Source organism: Haemaphysalis longicornis, unplaced genomic scaffold (genome assembly GCF_048455015.1).
Source record: "Haemaphysalis longicornis isolate Haplotype H1 unplaced genomic scaffold, Haemaphysalis longicornis Haplotype H1 scaffold_9, whole genome shotgun sequence".
In the NCBI taxonomy this organism is placed as follows: domain Eukaryota; kingdom Metazoa; phylum Arthropoda; class Arachnida; order Ixodida; family Ixodidae; genus Haemaphysalis; species Haemaphysalis longicornis.
In genome coordinates, this window is record NW_027526460.1 from 36,316,447 (window position 1) to 36,335,959 (window position 19,513).

At 47.8% G+C, this 19,513-nt stretch overlaps 2 protein-coding genes across 13 annotated transcripts in view; one reads left to right on the top strand and one right to left on the bottom strand.

Moving 5' to 3' along the window:
* Positions 1-19,513, bottom strand: part of LOC144152669 (uncharacterized) — a 539,910-nt gene that overhangs the window by 86,588 nt on the left and 433,809 nt on the right. The window lies entirely within an intron of this gene.
* On the top strand, positions 1,981-13,706 carry LOC144152671 (uncharacterized). The gene is made up of 2 exons (XM_077684054.1): positions 1,981-2,184; positions 13,577-13,706. The coding sequence occupies exons 1-2, from the start codon at positions 1,999-2,001 to the stop codon at positions 13,691-13,693; spliced, it is 303 nt and encodes a 100-aa protein (XP_077540180.1). The 5' UTR covers positions 1,981-1,998; the 3' UTR covers positions 13,694-13,706.

Below are 19,513 nucleotides of genomic sequence, written 5' to 3' on the forward strand. Positions count from 1 at the left end.
TGATTGATTGATTGATTTAATTTGGCAGTTTAGGCTAGTGAAGGCTTCCAGCTCCGCTCTTTGTCTTCGCAGCCCAATTGCGAAAGTGGCCGAATGTTTTTGTTTCAATTTCTTTTTATTGATTGTAAAGCTGCTGCAGTCATTTACACTATTGCCACGAGACGAAAAACGAGTGATATGTGTCGCGTAGCGCTATGCTCACCCATCATCCATGACGAAGGAGCGGGAAGTTCACAGCTTGGCTGGGTCTGTCATCATGACCATCCGTACATAGATCGTATCTCTATGTAAATAGATCACTTCATAATCAACCACGGTTCATATAATCTGTCCTTCCGCCGCGTAACACTATTAATGGGACTAAGTTTCTCACGCTTACCGATGCCGCATTTTTGTGCAGATGAAACACGTTACACTTCTCTCGTTACGGACAGATTTTGCTAGCAAATATTTCTTGCGTGTTGACTCATTAATATCTTACTTGGAAAAACACAACTACAGCTACCTGTGGCCATTCTTCTGTTTATCTTCTGTGTTGTGCATTACTTCCACTTGTTCGTTATATTCTCACACTCATAAGACAACAGGCCCTGCAACTATAGGGTGAATTGCTTACATCATAAGTACATTTACTTGAAAAAAAAAATGGACAGTGGTAAGCATTCACTTTACCAAGTGAGTCTCTTGAGTGAGTCGTGGGACTGAATAATTCATGAGCCGCGTGCTTAAAAAGCATCGTGCACCCATACAAAATATTTTACAAATTTGTAGAAATGTTCCTAACGGCCTAGTTTGCTCCTTTTAGAAGTATGCCACTTCTTTACTGAAATAAAAAATAAACAAGGAACTTATTTTGGGTCATCCAGTTTTCACAAGATGGCACTAGCTGTCTGGTAAGCAAGCGTTTTATTTTTATTTCAGTACAAATATATATATATATATATATATATATATATATATATATATATATATATATATATATATATATATATAATGAAGAAAATGAAACACGTCGAAAGAGGATTGGTGTCAACGTTTCGAACGGGGGCCGGCCTTCGTCGAACGTCGAAGGCTGGTCCCCGGTCGAAACGTTAAAACCAATCCTCTTTCGGCGTGTTTCATTTTCTTCATTATACTTACCGGCGTCCAAGAAATTGTTTACCTCTCTCTCTCTCTCTCTCTCTCTCTCTGTATATATATATATATATATATATATATATATATATATATATATATATATATATATATATATATATATATATATATATATATATATATATATATATATATATATAAAGCAACCAAACTAGGCCATTGCGAATATTGGTATGTATTTGTAAAGATTTTCGTACTGGCGAACGATGGTTTTTAAGTCTGTGGCTCATGAAGTAGTAAGTCCCATAGGAATGTTAACTGCTAACAGGTTAGTCCCCCTTAAGTGGGTAAAATGTATTTAACTCACGTAGACGCGTAGTTCCTTCGTGTTCGTAGTTGGGTGCATTTTCAGTCAGCGCGAGTCGTGCGAGCGCAACGTTTACTCGTTGGCCTTTCACCGGTGCATGACCAGACATACAAGTACCACCCTGGTCTGACAGTAGGCCTATATGATAGCTGATTTCTGGGATAATGCGACGTACATTTGGTACCAACACACATCCCCTTACAACGGAAAGCAAGTGCGGAACTTATCGATCGAACCCGGCCCCACCGATGATCACCGAATTCGAAATCACATATTTTTTTATATCCTCACTGGCTTGCGAACTTGCAAACTTACTGAGCTTGTATTTTTAAAGGTACGATGCGTTAGAAGTAGTTCGTGGCCAGCGCTTCATTACTAGCTGAACCAGAGACGAAGTTTTCACAGAAGTGTCTGGAAGTTCGATTAAAGGTACACTATTTGGGGTGAACTGAATCTTTTTACGATAATTACGCGCTTAAGTCCACCTTTAAATTCGCGCTTTGTTCCCACAGCCGCTCGAAGCCGTTGCACAGCTAATGTCACAGCCAGCGGGACATCGAGGCGAGGTCAAAGGCAAGTGGTTGTGGGCCGGTGGTGCGGCGTCGGGCGCCGCAAACGGCGCCGGTGGTGACGACGCTGGCGACGAGGAAGCGGGCGGCCGCGCCTCTCCGTGGTACAGCCCGTACATCAGCGACGTGGCCATGAAATCTATTGTCCTCCCCGTATCCTTTGCCATGTGTACTTTGGGCGGTTCAAGCCGTCTGAAGGGGAAACCCGTGGTTGTACTCAGATCGTATATAAGTGTCGATAACTGAAGTTTTAATTTTCCCACGTTTACTGTGGTTTCCCACTGCTGGTTTCATTAGTGCTTATTTTGATAATATTTGTAATTTTTTCGGTGTTAGTTAACTGCATGTTATGTCGGTGATTAGTTAACTGCAAGAAAAACTTTATGTGTGAGAAAGTGAAGCGCCTCACAGAAATGATGCGCTTACGGGAAGACACCGGAGACCCTATTGACATTACGTACATGCGGGGTAATGATCAAATGAAACACGACCACAGAATGTGGTTTAGAACGTAACGATTGCGTAATATTTTTTTTCTTACTAGCTGAACTACCCCGTTGCTCAGCTGCATTAATAAAGGACTGTGATAGCACTTTCGAAGTATACCGTATAAGAGCTCACCAGGGCCGTAGCCTGCAATTCTTTTCGGAGGGCGTTGTGGATTACCGGAAGGGAGGAGTTTGCCGAAAGAAACACTAAGGGCCGTATTCTGAGTCCCTCCTCCACTCCATTTTCTCCCTCCACTCGGATGAGGGGAGGATTCCGCAGTGCTTATGCATGAAGAAATCCATTTCAAGGATCTCCTCGACCTGAGGCTCGAGTGGAGGAAGGACTCAGAATACCAGGGTAAGTCTCGCTTACGCGCTGCCTGGAAAAAAATTTCGGAGGGGGCTCGAACCTCAAACCACCTCTGGCTACGTCCCTGGAGCCCAAATATTTCACGTCCACTAACTAAAAACTTCAATATAACGTGTTGTGGTTCATTTCATTGTGATTTTTGTTCATTAATCTCCGATTATACAGATATTTTCATTTCTTAATCGACTTGAGTTGCACGTTGCTGTTTTTTCCAATTCATTACTTATAATCTCGAGGAAACTGCTTCTCGTGAATACAATAGGAGAGTGACATTACTGACTAAATGATGAAAAGTGCACGCCCAAGGACATTTTAAAGGGACACTGAAGTGATATGTAAACATTGCGGGATTACTAGCGCAAATTGTAGTCCGGAGTCCCCAGGCCATGTTTCGACCACTCTAGGCGCGTTTACGCGATTTTATTTAGTAGAAAAACTAATTCGAAAACGCTGTCCTCCTCTCTTTACGCTCGCCCATTTTCTGTGGCGTTTTCGTGTGACGTCAGGAGGGGATGAGCTGGCAATTGGCTGCGCCACGGCTGCGCTACTGCACGGCTCCCCGGCCGACAGAGTCAGTCGGCCCAGCGTTTCGTCCGCCGGCCGCCGGCGGGTCGTCGCAATCAAGGAGGTTAAAAAAAAATTGCTTGGTCGCAATTCGTTCGCTTAGTTGAAACGAAGCCAGGACACGTTTGTGAATGGAAGAATGTGCCTTTCTTTACTTGGTTTGTTTGTACACTGTATCTAGCTCCAAGTCAAGGTCGCTTCACACAAGCGCTGCACATGCGACGCTTCGCTGACTGGTACGCCAGTAGGAAAATATAAGGCCTCTTGAAGGCGGGAGAAGAGTCAGCGAAGTCAATATAGGTACTAAGCAAATAAAATCAACTGATATTTTTACCGTACAGCGTAAAACTAGGGCGCGGGAAGCACTATTTTGCGCTGGGCGAACAAGCACAGCGGTCAGCAGCACGACTACGCATCTGCGAACGCTTTTCCGTCTACGAAATGCAATTGCTAGACGTGAGCTACTGTGGAAACTCGGGCGACGCTTACTGCACGATCGCAGTACAACAAATAGTCACCTAAGCGACTTGAAATGCCAAAACTAAATAAAAGTGTAAACCGGTTGTACAATATATACCCTATATTAGCAAAGCCTTCGTGTCCCGCTCCGTGGCCTAGCGGTCTGGGGCGCTCGGAATTCTCCGCAAATATTTTGCGAGTCACGAGTTCGAATCCCCGCGGGTACGTGCCTTTTTTTTTTGTAAGTTAACTTTTTTGTTTTCCGCCGATGTTTTCTATATTGAGTTCACCTTTTTTGGGGCCGCAACGTTCATGGCTACACGAACTAGTTCACAAAACGCGCGCAGGCTGGCACTGGCGCGCTAGCGAGTTCTCGTTGGCGTGCTGTTGCCATAAGCACCGACTGCTTGCAGGCAGTGGGCACATGCCAGAATGAACAGACTCTTGGCCTGGTGCGAACACGCTTTTTACGATACAGGCATGAGGGAGGCAAGCTCCAAATATGGGGGAAAAGCGCATGACATTTGGGCGTCTGCGGGTACGCGGAGGGCGTTCATGCACTGCGTAGGTCTCGGCTAGTGAATGCTACGACTACAAGCCGTCCTGGGAGGCTTATCTTGTGCATTTTACAGCCGACAACATGGCAGAAGCGCGGTACGATGATTACTGAGATATTGAGAATGCCCATCCAACAAAGCCATTGGTTATGTTTTACAGAACCGAAACCGAAACTTGCGTGATTGCTAACCTTGGGCATCGTCCAATCACGGCGCCCCTCCTCTCAACGTCACAGCCTTAGTTGGTGCGGCCGCCGCAAACCGCGCATGGTAGTTTTTCTTCTTTCGCGCTTTGTAAAATAATTACCGATTTGTCAACCGGATAAACGATGAAAAGTGTGCTAATTTGAGCCAGTCTACGCAGTGCAAGCAAAAACGGGAGCTTGACAAATTCACTTCAGTGTCCCTTTAAGACAGCGCTGATCATTTGCCTTTTGTACGCGGTGGTATACTTCAAATAGCTGAATAGTTTAGGGCGTTCCGTAATCACCAGTATTTTCTACGAGAAACTGGCGGCATACCCGACGCGAATCACTTTCCATCCCCGAACATGGCGCGAGTTACTTTTTGAGTATCGACAAAGAACCAGGCAGAAGCTTCCCCTGGCGCGCTCGTGAAGCCATGAGGGTTTCGCTCTAGTTTTCTGTTACTTTTGTTAGTTAGGGACGGAACGTGTTGAGCTGAAAATGAAGCTATTCCGAAGACGAAGGACGGCGAAGGACAGGGGTAGCAGAACACAACGTACAGTACAAAGTGCTTTGTATTGTACGTTTCGTTTTGTTAACTCCATCTCCGGTCGTCCTTTGTGAATACAGCAGCGCTTAATTTTCTGCTCCGTGTGAACTACCAACTTACCGTAAACATTCTTCCATTGTAAATTATCTTCATTAATGCTAAAATAACCGAATTCATCTCAATCCACATTTACGTAGCTTCTGGCCGTGCTACGAAGTGTGCGGTCGCTCGAGGAACTGCTTTGGCCCCCAGGCGGTGCCAGGGAGCGGGACAGTGTGCTCGAGTCCCTGGGAGCATACCTGGGTGCCTCGGGGCTCCACAGCGCACTACACTACAGCATCACATAACTGGCCAGGTTGCAGTGGAGTGCTGCTGCTGGTGTAGCTTTCCTCTGTCTGTCTGTCTGTCTGTCTGTCTGTCTGGCTGTCTGTCTGTCTGCGTGCGTGCGTGCGTGCGTGCGTGCGTGCGTGCGTGCGTGCGTGCGTGTGTGTGTGTGTGTGTGTGCGTGTGTGTGTGTGTGTGTGTGTGTGTGTGTGTGTGCGCGCGCGTGTGTGTGTGTGTGTATGTGTGTGTGTGCGCGCGCGCCCTTTTTGCTACACCTTTGTGTCTTGTACCTTGATGTTTATTTATATGTCTAGTGTTTCGTTTTTTATATGTTCCTTCTTAACCTTGCCCATGTGTTGTATATATATATATACCCTATCCCCTATCCCCTATTCCTCAGTACTCTTTCCTCCCTATCCCACCTCCCCTCACCAGCAGGCGTTCCAGTGTCCGCCCCTAGGCGAGACAATTTACGCCTGTTGGTGGACCTTTCTTTCTTTCTATTGTACAATACATACATACATACATACATACATACATACATACATACATACATACATACATACATACATACATACATACATACATACATACATACATTTCAACTTAATCTGTTCACAGCCTCGGTTGTCACGTTAGCGGCACGTGGCCCATGGTATTATCTAACCATGGCCCGCGGTATTACCCACGCACAGAACGACGAATTACGTTGAATGTTTCTCCTTATTGGACACATGAGGACCTTTCGCCTTAGTAACGACACAGACGAGCGTTTGTGTTCTAATAGTACAGTACTACCAGAGTCCTTCAATGCTTCTCTGATCATGAAACTCCCGGCCAAGTTTCGTACGGGGACAAGGGCTACCGCGAGTGGCGCCACCGCAGATCGGAGGGCATCAGGCGGCCGCCGCTGCTCTGTAGCCAGACCGGCAGGCAAGGAACGCAGTAGCAGCATGCCCGTTCGCACCAAATGTTTTCGCCACTCAAGTCCATTTGAACGGCCCACGACACCTAAAGCGAAAGCGCACTTGTTTTATCTTACTCCGTGCACGGCCGGACTGGAGGGGCCAGCGAACGCGCATGAAAGTGCGCGCCCGCCGCTCCTCCAGCCCGGCCGTGCTCCGTGGTCCGTTCCCTGCCAAGCGCGCTCTGACCACGCCCCCGGCTGCCCTCCTATCAACACCAGCGCCGCGGTGCGGCCTCCCTGGGCAGCGTACGAAGCTCTCCCATAGCGTGACGGCGAAGTTTCATGACCAGAAAGGCATTGAAGGACTCTGGTACTACTGTACTGTAGTAGTGAGAAAGAAGGAGGGAAGGGGTGACTTCAACTTTAAACACTACGTTCCGTCAATTATTCGAAGCTTGAGGCGATGTCCTGCAATCCTGGCCATGAAGAACTTCAGAATAACTGAAAACCCCATCATGCCCCAAATCATAAAGTTGGCTTTTTTGTATTACGTACAAGCATGCAAAGAAGCACGCTTCGCAGGCATAAAGGTGAATATTTGAGAACACCTTGACCGGATGACGCGAAGCAACGGACAACTTTCGTTACAAAAGGTAGAAATAGCTTTGTAGATAGCACTAGCCGGATGTTCCATCTACGTGCTGTTTCTTTTCAAATTTCTGTGAGCTGGAACGCTATCCGGAATAAGCCATCATCATGGCTAAAACCGTGGTCACAATGCACCGAGGCCCCCGTTCACTACGACCATAAATCAGTGCGATTTGCCCTTGAGCCCTGCGGCACTAAAAATCAACATCATTATCAACATAAATCTGCGCGATATCTCGCTGCGGAGAAACTGTGAAGACAGATCTCGTGCACCCATCGCTGAGCGACTACAGTCATGCAGAATCTAACAGCTGTTGCATGACAATGCCGAGTGGACGTCTAATTCGTAAGGGTAAAGGAATTGTCGCTGTCGTAATATGCGTGTGGTTGAAGGGGGACTCGCCCGTTAACATTCATATGGCACTCTCTACTTCATGACCCACGGGCTTAAAAACCGTCGTGCACCAATACGAAAAGCTTTACAAATACATATGTATGTTCACAACGGCCTAGTTTGCTTATTTCAGAGCTATGTAACTTTCGTACCGAAATAATAATAAAAAAAACGAAACTCTCGCGTCATGTGCTATTTACGCAGCTAGCGCCATCTACTGAAAACTGGATAAACCAAAATGTGTTTCTTGTTTATATTTTATTTCAGTAAAAAAATTATATATTTCTGAAAGAAGCAAACTAGGCCGTAAGGAACATTTTTATGTTCCTGTAAAACTTTTTTGTATCTCTACACGATGCTTTTTAGGCCCGTGGGTCATAAACGAGTTAGTCCCATAGGAATGTGGTCAGGTGAGTCCCCCTTAAACCGCTAAAACACTCATAACCAGTTCGTTCTAATAGTAGGGGATTCTTTCAGTATTTCAAACTACAGCCTGAACTTCAGTTTCAACTTGTGCGGTAAAATTGTTTCAGATAAGACATTGAGATGCAACGAATATGGAGTCTACAATTACAAAACAATCAATTACCGCTTTCTGAGTTTAGCTGCCATAAAACCGCAGACATAAACGCTCATTGCCTCGCATTGGTGTAATTACTGGTTGCGTATCGCTAAATTTGGGGATTAAAAAAAATTAGCAGTGTCTTAGCTCGGCTATGCCAGCGTGAGCTAAGGTTCAGCTGGTTATTCTTAGCTTTCCTGGTTGTCTAGGATTAGCTTGATTATCATGCTTACTGCTGCTGCAATGACACACACACGGTATACGCATTATGCGACATATGTATATTTATCAAGAGGCTCCGGCGCGTCGTCACGAATCGCCCCAGAGCTAAGATGGCTCCACAGGCGTACACCGGTGTTGCGGCGACGCACGAGCCATCGGTTCCACATTCGGCCACCTCTCGCATGATCATCAAGTGGACCGGGCCGCCACGTGCGGAACGGGGGTTGGCGAAGACGCTGGGTGCGTGGGGTGTGTGAGAGACGCCGGGCAGCAAGCAACGTTTTGTGCGCCATGTGACGTCACTGCTGCTCGCGCATGCGCAGCACGGCTCTCCAGGAGCCACGTGAAACTGCTCAACCTCGGCCAGTGTAGCTCAAGCCACAATACACTCACGCTACAATACACGACTGCGGTTACAAGTAGGCTACCGTTAATTCCTAGGAATGCCGACTGACTCCTCGCCCTTTCGTTTTCCACCGGGCCAGTAGTCTGGTCGCTGAGAATCGGCGCGCAGAAATCGTCGAGGACAATGAGGTGGGGTGGAACGGGAACTAAGGCATCGCCGCCAGGTCAGGGATGGGACCCCGTGTTCTCTCGTGACCACCGCATCGAAGTGGGCGCCGAGAAGACCCGATTTTCGCCCCTCGCCTGCCCCCATTCGCTGTCCTCCGCGGAGCTGCTCGCGCTCTCACCGCGTCGCTTACCGTCGCAGCCGTGGCATGTGGGGCCGAGGGCTCGCTCGGGAATGCATAATTTAGCCTTTTCCAACGGTCCCCTTGGGCGTAGCGCCGTAATTGAAAACGATTACGTGAGTCATGCGGCGCGCGCAGGACCAAACCGACGGAAGGCGGAGGGGGAGGGGTGGTGGTGAAGAGTTTCTTCTGTACCCTAGCTCGTTCGGATGCCCTTTACCTGTGCCGTCTCCTTTTTTTTATCTCTTTCGCCGCACTGGAGCTGCTCCACACCCGAAATCTCTTCCTCCGAGTCCCCTGTCATCTCGATCTGAGCTTGCGCACTCATTCATTCCCTCTTTCAACTTTCTCTTCCTCTCTTTCTCTCTTCACCTTTGCACTTTCGCGACCTTTGCAGTGTGGATTGTTCATTGCGTAGCATTTTCACGGTGGACATTTGACATTTTCTTTGATCACAAGATCATTCACCAAAAATTTGCTATTATTAAGCGTAGCGGCTTCGGTTGTCTCACTCTTACCCTCTCCTTACCCCTCTTTCTTTCTTTCTTTCTTCCTTTCTTTCTTTCTTTTTCTTTTTTTTTTTTTTTTGCTGCCAACTTTCTTTCTTTTGAGGGCGGTGGCCTGTGGGAAGTTGCAGGTCGGTGTTATTTGTTTCGTTCGCGGTGACGATGAGAACGAGCGCTCTCCTCCACCGATGAGCGTCGTTCCATTTTCGCTCGCTCTTAGCTATCCGTTATTTAGGGCGTTGTATATCGCGCACTTTCGTGTGCGTTTTTAAAGTGAGGGGAGAATATAGAAGGGGCGCGGGATCCAGTGAACCGTAACGGCAGCGGCATAGGCACACCAAGCGGGAATGTGGGCGGAAAGCAGGAAGGAAAAAATGAGAAAAGAAAGAAAAGGCCGGGTGGGAGGACTAACGAACCCCCCTGATTTCACGCGGTGGTTCGTTATGGGCCGGTCGAGATTTGACATATGGTTCCGGGCGTGATCGAAGCTATAGCAGCTGCTACTTCAGGGGAGCAGCCGAGGAGAAAGAGACCGGGTGAAACCATGTGCGTGTTCGTGTTCCGAGGAAACGCCTATAATTAAAAAGGAAACGGGTGTTCATCCTTTCCTTGGTGTCGCCTTTGAGTCGTTCTAGGTGCACTATAGCCTTGACGGTCCCGAATGTTCCTTTCGGCGACAAAAAATACTTTTTTTACGTAGGAAGCAAAATTTATGGCTGTACTTCATTTTATACCCCTCAGTTACTTAAATATTCATCTTTCGACTTCACAAACCGGAAGTAAGGCAGCACTTGTTTTACAACCCATAGCTAAAGCTGTTTACTTAAATTTGCGGGATATATTGTTGGAACTTTGCAGGTACCTGCGCTAGGGCTGTTTAGAAGCAGCCCTTTGTGCACTAATCATGACGCGTCATTGTTTGTGACGTTATCAGTGCAACGAAAAATGGTTGCCTGTGGCGACACCAATTTAAATGTTTCATAATTTCCCATTTTATTGAACGGCTGTTGCTGCAAGTGTGGTACACTTCTAAACTAGGCCTGGCAATTTATGGATATGCAGGCCAGCTTGTTTCTTGACCGACGTCCCCTTAATGTGAGGGCTCAGTCATAGGGCGCAGGTTGCCCTCGAGTATAATCTATTTTCACGCACTCGATCCATCCGCTTTTAATCTTGCAGGAAGTAGTCTTTGCTGTACGGTAGTCATTGCGGCACCGTAATATTGCTGGCAGTGGCCATTGCTGCATATTGTAAGCATGGCAAGTGGTCGTACTTTCGTGTACCTGCTAACTCCGATTCGGAAACATGTGATATTAAGGCCCGTTCACACTCGCGACGAAAGCGAGCGAAAGCGACGAAATTTCTGTCGCTTTTGTGGCCTGGCATCACTTTCGTCGCGCGACGAGAGCAGATCGGTCCCGAGCAATTTTTTTCGCCGCCGTCGCACCGTTGCCTTTGAAGCGGAAGCAGGGGGCGAGACTTCCTGACGTCATATCCTGCCAAAGCACCCGGATGCTGTGTCTCCACAAGCGGCTAAACTCCCGTGACGTCTCGCTCCGAGCGCGAGACAGTAACAAGAAAATCAAAAAATCGTTGTCACCGTCGCTCGATGTCCCGTGCAAGTGTGAACAGCAAGGGTGGCGATCGCTGTCGCTTTCGTCGCTTCGTCGCGTCGCTTCACCTCAAGCGTGAACGGGCCTTTAGAGTTATAGAAGAGCGGAAAACCGGTACGGTATCCGGCAGGCAACCGCCGTCACTGCGATTGCGCAGAGGTGGCGCAACCGGGTACTGACCACGTAGATGTGCCGACCGTATACTGGGCGCCGTACCAGGACTGGCTTTCCGCTCTGCTATTGGCGGTGAGCGCGACCACGGGCGGCGCTGCGAAGCGCGTCTCCGTGACGTCGGCTTAGGGATTCTCGCATTTGTCGTCTGCTTCACTCGGCCTCGCTCTCCCTGTTGTTTCTTGGCGCTCGGTTGACTTTTGGTGCTTGTCCGCCCCAGATTTTGCGTGTGCGTAACTTTTTAACATAATAAAAGACTTAAAATCGCACACACTAGCTCAAGGTGGGATTCAAAGCTTAGTTTTTGATAACGCTCTGGAAGAAACATTGCTGGCGTCGCCCAATTCCTACGAAGCCGGTCCTGTGCGGAGCACGAAGAGTCGGAGCTAGGCAGCTCCTGTAGCCAGCAATCCTTCGAACAAAGCGAACAGCCAAAGTCAGCGAAAATGAAATACGAATTCCAGGCTTTCGGGGCTCTCGGCTTTCGCAGGAGGCATTATGATTCCCGGTAATCGTATGTGGTAAAACAGTTTTTGCAACCTTGCCGAACGCTCGAAAGTATTGTATTACATCAATTTACGTTGTCATGGCGTGAAGGTATGCCGACATGCATTATGGGATTCAAAAAATGTACAGCGGGTTCCAAATAACCTACTGTGTGCCTAGGCGCATGGTGGTTTTACAACAGGCTGCTAACCAGTATGGACGCTTGTTGAGAAAAACGAGTAACGTGTACGGTAAAAATACAGTAGCGCTATGTTTGTTCGGACCTGGAAGGATATGTCGGTACATTTTCCACAGCCATATCTTCCCACTATTAACATATGCGTTATATTAAAACTGCACTCCAGATGAGGAGTAGGAGGGGAGAAAACTTTATTTAACAGTAAAATCGAGCTCGTTTGTGGGCGGGCTCCTCCATCCAGGACAAGACAGTTCATCCCGAGTAGGCCAGGAGCTGTTCTTTACGCCCGAAAGACTTGGAAAACAATAAAGAGCTGCTTGGACATATTCATCGGTTTCGATTCTTGTTATACTGAAAACCGTCACGTATACTATTTATTGCGTTCGTTAGCAAGTATATCAAGCCTTCAACACCTTATTCATGTTACAACTGTTCGGGTTGAGATTCAGTTCATAACGATAATGATGGTTACGATAGAAATTCGGGGCACAAAAGCCGCCTTCGAGTGCTCTGGACAGCGTTGCTTGCGCCGTTTCGCGGTGGCGTAGAACGAGTCTTCCCATCACTTTTGCATGTGAATAAACAACGCGCGCTGAAAATATGCACCTTCTTGTACGCAGCCATAACCAAAGCCAATTTCTGAAGAAGGCACTGTATGCCTTACAGCGTGAAGAAAATATCCACACGAACTTTATGAGCCTCCCAAACATCCCCAAACCTCCTAATAAAACGTTTGTGACGGTGTAGAGAAATTAATGCGTTGGGCACAGAAAAAAATAATCATCTGATATGTACAAGTAAACAACAACGAAAGAAATAGAAGATAGCCGTTTTATTTCCCGCTGTGCGATGCGCGTGTAGGAACCCGCTGCTTGGCGCGTAGCATATTAGACTGTTCAGTCTTGATAAGAGCATCTCAAAAATACTTTATGGAAGCCTACGTATTTTGAATACTTATCGATGAGCTCTGAGCACTGAAACTCGCAAATAAGCTAGAAAGGACGAGTTACACACGATCATCTGACCGATTCTCTGAAGAAAGTTGTTCTCTGTCTCCTCGTGTGTTGCAAACCTGCGCGGGATGCAGCTTGAAATTATTCAGAGGTGTTCGAGGCTGGCAAATGACTGAATTACTGGAAATACGCTTTTTAATTCACTAAAGCATCAAATCAGGCGATTTCTAGCACAGGCACTGCTGCACCTCACAAGCGGGCGACCGAGGCGTGACCGTATAGCAGCGGCGCGAGTGCAGCAGACGACAGCGGCGCGAGTCCCTAAGCTGACGTCAGAGCCAGGGGGCGCCACTCAAACATCTCACCGCCAATAACTATTTATTTACTGACTCACTCCGAACTCTTCTTGTGTGGCTGGCGTTATTATTATTTTTTTGTTTGGTCTCCTTTGTAACGCGGAGGGCAATCGCCTCCGATTCCTCGAACCCAGAGCCGTCGCGCGATCGCAGAGGGAACGAACGACTGCACTTGGTATTTGAAGCTGCGTTTCCCTTTCTATATCTACCACTTAACGTTAAGCGCCTGTCTTTAACAACAACACGCGCGCGAAGTTTGTTGTCTTGTTTTACCTTTGAAATACTCAGGGCTACAGTTTCTCCTTGACACTAGAAATGTACGATGCCTCGACGCCATAGGTGCTCATCGCGACCTTCTTGCTACTCATCTTCCTGGTGGTCGGCCTCGCCGTCTTCGTGGTTATGGAGTTGCGCAAGGTCCGGGCGGTATCGCCACCCTCGCGCTGTTCAACGTGAAGGCTGTGTACATGCAATCGCCGAAGTCTTCAGCAGCTGAACTGTCGCCTGCGTCACGAAAGTTGAAGCTACATACCGCTGGAACTCGCCGCTGCGTAGTAATTCTTTACGATGCGAAAATAAACTTGCTGTAATTAAACCCCTGGGCAGGCTGTATTCTACAGCGCAGCTGTTTATGGCTTGGGCGTGCGATTTGAAGCGCCTGCGCGGAAAAATGCAATTTGGGAAAGAAAGCTTACGGGTAACAATCTCACACCGATGAGGTCCTAGGGCCTTTACATTTTGATACAAGACTGCTTATATTGCCCATGGAAATATGTCGTTGTAGGAAGGCATTGTTGCTAACAAGTGGAGCCGACTTCAAAGCAATCGGTGTAAGCTTGGCCAGCTTACACCACACAAGCGTACACGGTCCCGGACCCTCACATTTTGATACAAGACATCCTATATTTCACCTGAAAAAAAAAAATGTCTTCCCGGGGAGGAATCACACTAGAAGTGAGGCGTTCGTTTAGAAAGCCTGCGTAAGCTTGGTTTTTGTAAGCTGGCTTTCACATATTGTCTGTTTCACAGTGAAGCCTACTCGAAGAAAAATGCGATGCGAACCGGGACCGATAACAGCGACGCGACTGTAATCGTCCACGGCGTGTCGATACCAATGCCGCGTCCGACGAGCGTGCCTACGAGATGGCACGTAAGCGACTAGTGAGAACCGGCGATGCTTATCGCGAGTCAGATGGCAGCACAAGGCGCCTTCCGCCGAGGTGCCAACTTGGAAGACTTCATGGGTGCGTACGCCAGGTTCCAAAGAGACTTTCTCAATAGTCATTTCGGCTCGATCTGCAGACCTGACCGCAGACCCGAAAGCCCGACACATCCTCGCCAGGAAACCATGCACGCATCTTGGCTGGACAACTACCTTCAGATGGTTCAATGGCCGGTGAGTTTTTTTTCCCTGGTGATCTTTTATTTGGAAGGGGGGGGGGGGGGGAGGGGGGGGGGCTGATGGCATAATGAGGAAGTGTATGGCCGAGATACACCGACGAAAACATGGGGTGCTGTTCGAGGTCGGTCACACAACAATTTGCACGTCTCACTGATGTGTGTGTGTATATAAATATATAAATATATATATATATATATATATATATATATATATATATATATATATATATATATATATATATATATATATATATATGTAAGCAGTAAAAGAAACTTCTCGAGGAGCCGGAAAAAATTGTTGAGAAAATGGTAGACGCACGATTGAGAGCATAAACAGTGATTTACTGACGTTTCGACTGGAGGACCAGTCTTCATCATGAGTAACATACAACGTAGGAGCACGCACGCTTATGTAGGTGCAGAAGGTGTGCTGCAGTGCACTCTTGTTAACAACATTTGCGGGTTGGGGTGAGGGAACAGGGAAGGGAGGGCATTATACATGTGGCACTATACATGACGACAAACTCTTTTCTAAAAAGCCCAGCAATATATACAACTTCATCCATCAAAAAAAAGACAGGGTAGGGAGCTGTTCAAAAACGCTTTTCATACGAATTACACGAATAAATGAATGGTGCAGGGAACGTCTCGACACACGAAATGCAAAGTACAAGAACAACAAATACAGAACGGAAGCCGCCGGTGACACATCCATTCCTGAAAATACCAATTACCGGCGGCGTGGGCAATGTCAGGGCAATGTTAACAAGGGTGCACTGCAGCATACCTTCTGCACCTATATAAGCGTGCGTGCTTCTACGTTCTTTGTTACTTAAGATGAAGACTGGTCCTCCAGTCGAAACGTCAGTAAACCACTGTTGTTTTTAATCGTGCGTCTACTATTTTCTCAACTATATATATATATATATATATATATATATATATATATATATATATATATATATAACGAATCAGATTTGGCAATGAGGGGCTCGTTGAAAATAACACAGAAATAAGAGTTGGCAGTCAAGAAAACTTCGGAAAGCAAAGGGGAGGATGTAATAGGTCATTGAAACAAATAAAGAATTTGGAAAGAAAGAAAGAAAGAAAGTGGAGAAAAAATTCCCGCAAGGTGGGATCCGAACCCACGACCTCCAGAATACCGGTCTGGTGCGATAACCACTACGCTACTGGCGGGGCGATATTCCCCTCCACTTTCTAGGGTATTTATGTTAAGGTTTTTGTTTCCTGTGCTTGGGGGTGGTGGCCAGCGCCACTCGGACTACTCGGGGTGAAGGGGACCTTTTTTTAACCCACGGGCCGTGACTACGCTCCGCCGGTAGCGTAGTGGTTATCGCACCAGACCGGTATTCTGGAGGTCGTGGGTTCGGATCCCACCTGGCGGGCATTTATTCTCCACTTTCTTTCTTTCTTTCCAAATTCTTTATCTGTTTCAATGACCTACCACATCGTCCCCTTTGCTTTCCGAGGTTTTCTTGACTGCCAACTCTTATTTCTGTGTTATTTTCAACGAGCCCCTCATTTCCAATTCTGATTCGCTACATGCATAGCGAGGGCCTCTGTTCTGACAGTCTTGGTGCCATAGGAAGCTTAAGAGGGTTCAACGCTGGTCGACCACTCTTGACATGTCGTATACACTCCAGTCACGGCCCTGGGGTTAAAAAGAAGGTCCCCTTCACCCCGAGTAGTCCGAGTGGCGCTGGCCACCACTACCAAGCACAGGAAACAAAAATACCAAAACATAAACACCTCAGAAAGTGGAGGGGAAAATCGCCCCGCCGGTAGCGTAGTGGTTATCGCACCAGACCGGTATTCTGGAGGTCGTGGGTTCGGATCCCACCTGGCGGGCATTTGTTCTCCACTTTCTTTCCTTCTTTCCAAATTTATATATATATATATATATATATATGGTTAGTGATAGATGGAACCATACAATTACATTTTCAAATTTCTCTATTACGAGATTGTTAAGCGTGCCAAGAGAGACGCAATGCAGAAGTTTCTGCGGTTATTAGAAAAACATGTAGGACAAAAAATCCTGTCCTGTTCAGCGCTTGATCTATACAGCGGGTGTATGAGCGAATTCTCTATCTACATATCAACGTGAGAGGTCACGAGTGCGCAACCGCAGTATTTCAGGGTGCTTTCTTGCTACCGCCGTATCTTGCTCAGCGGATTTTTACGTGGCCTCTTTCCATCGTCGTAAAACCGTCCTTTAAAAAAAAAAGAACGTACCTTAATTTACGGGATATTACTCCTTTCAATCCCTACACCAATACAGCTATGTATGTAATCGAAAAGTAGTGAATTCTCAAGGCACTCCCGGGTTACCGTGCGGGTGAAATTTCGCTCCTCGGCATTTATTAAACTGCAGAGAGTTCCCGGAAATCGTCGCTGCGGTGGCCATAGGTTGTTTTTTGTCTTTCTACTCCGCCCCCTCCCGTTCAACCGGGGAGCGCTTTCTCACACAACGGCAGCAAGCTGCCCACCACACCACACCATGACCGCACCCCAAGACCAAGCTCACAACTATCCGAGTTCTAACCCAGTCAGCAAAAGTCTGAAGTTGCAACCACTGAACGTACGTGAAGGCCCGGTTGTTGCGTCACCAAGTCGAAAGAAGAAGGAAAAAAAAAAAAAAAAAACACGCCACTGGCTCTCGACGGTTGTTCGTTCCTCATCCCGAAAACATCGCGTCATGGGGCCATTTATTGGAAGATATGCGTGGAGTTGCGTAGGGGTAGCTCTACAGGGCCTTGTCTATGGGCGGTGGGCGTCCGAACGCGGCAGGCTGGTCCTTATTGGGAAGAGGAGCGGTGCTGGCGTGATGCGGATCGCCGCTACATTAGGCCACAGCGGCTTCCCGCGCGGTCACGCGAGCCGCTGACCGCGGCAGCAGCATTAGCCACGGAACCCACGGTGGCTCACGGGTAATGGTGGCTCACGGGTAATGAATTGACTCAGCCACGGCTGCCATCAGCGTCCCTGACTGTGCCACCCTTCGTCCCGTCTCTCACGCAGCTTCAACGGTACTGTTTGCCCGCACGGCCTGACAGCGTGCCACACACGTTCCTGGCCTTTATTCCTTTGTATTTTGACGGAAACTGAGGTCTGGTACGATACCGGCAGCATTAATCACTTCACCCACGTGACGCACGTGAACGGTCAGAGCATGCCACATGTTCCACACACTGAGTTCCTGGCGTCTCGTACAGCACAAGCATTGCCGCAGGCCTAGTTAATTGGTTGCAGAAAGTTTTGATCCATGATGTGCTCGTGGCATGTCTTCCCCAACACCATTTAATTACGCTAGCGAAAATGTGCGCGTTATATGCTACGCTTAGAATAGAGGACGTGAATGTTCGCATGACTTCATCAGCTTCCACGTCACCTCGCACTCAGCTTGCGCTCTAAAAATGTCCTTGGACCTGCTTCACCACCTTAATGACCAATCCCGGCGTACGCGGGAACAAACGTGGCAAATAAAGAGACCCGACATATACATACGATATCTGTCAAAAATGTGATCTGCGCTGTAGCATCGCACAGTGCAAATCATCATGCTTGCATTCCGTGATGTCATGCTGGATGTCGTCATTGCCCTATTATGCACTAAATAAAAACATATTTTGTTTCTTTTTCGTGGTTCCATCCTTCGCAGCTAGTACGTTCCAACGATGTAAAATGCTTTCGCCCAGTCACACACAGCTAGTCTAGTTAAACTTCTCAGAACTCGAAATCGCGTGCCGGAGTGGACCGGCCGAAGCCGTAACTAATGTGCACCCCTCCGTCGCGAGAGGCGAAAAAAAAAAAAAAAGTTCCCGCTGCTGGTTACAAGGTTGGCAAAATCAAGGTGAATGGAGGCGTCCATCTGCGAGAAGCACCCAAATTAACGTTCACTGCGCAGCCCGAAGAATGGCCAAACCGGAGGGCAACGCACCGCGCGAAGTCGCTCCCGGGCTTCGCAATTACGGCGATGGGGACGGGAGATTGTCGCCGCTTGTGAGCAGCAGCTCTACACATCTAGACAGAGAGACAATGCAAGAAAAAAGCGTGCAAAGAGGAGGTTCTGCAGTTAGACAGTCAACGAAGAAAATCCGAGTGTCTTCTGGGAAGTCCTTTGTCTCCGCTCGGCCGCATATTACGTGTACTCATCTCCGGCCGCCAACTGTCGCCGGGTCAAAAGGTGGTCCCGAGGTCCGTTTTATTCGAGGGGGACCATTTGTCATGCTGCGATACACACGGCACGACGCTCGCAGGCTTCAAGGGAGAGGGGAGAGTTCGAGAGTGGGGGCTGTTGCGTCGATAGGCATCGGGAGACGGCGGAACGAAGCCTGCAGCAGATTTGCCGGCTGGCCGCGCATTTACACACGCATTACAGGCAGGTTCTGAGATCGTATGCGTGTGGACATCTGCGGGAACGCTGTATACCTCGTACTGTGCGCTCCCTGGGATTGACGACATTACGGCATCGCGATTTCGATTGCGGAGGCCGGTTCGGGAGCAAGGTTTTATAGCGGCAGTGCAAACCAACGCAGGAAGCTGGGCGTCGATAAAGATGTTGGTGATAAGGATTGAATTCAGTAAGGAAGCACTGCCGGTAATGAACGTCACGTAAATGTACTCAAATAGCAACTTCTCCCTTTCTTACTCCGCAAGAAAAAAGAACAAAAGCAACCAGGATTTTAATGCGTGACCGAGCAACAGGTGGTTTGCGCACAATTTCAGGCAATGTTTCAGCTTCTCAAGCAGAACGAAATGAGTCACACGACCTTCGCCGGCGCAAAGGATATATGCACTGTAAACACGCGCCAATTATTTGAGCTATAGATGCAACCTTGCGCTTTAAGTACG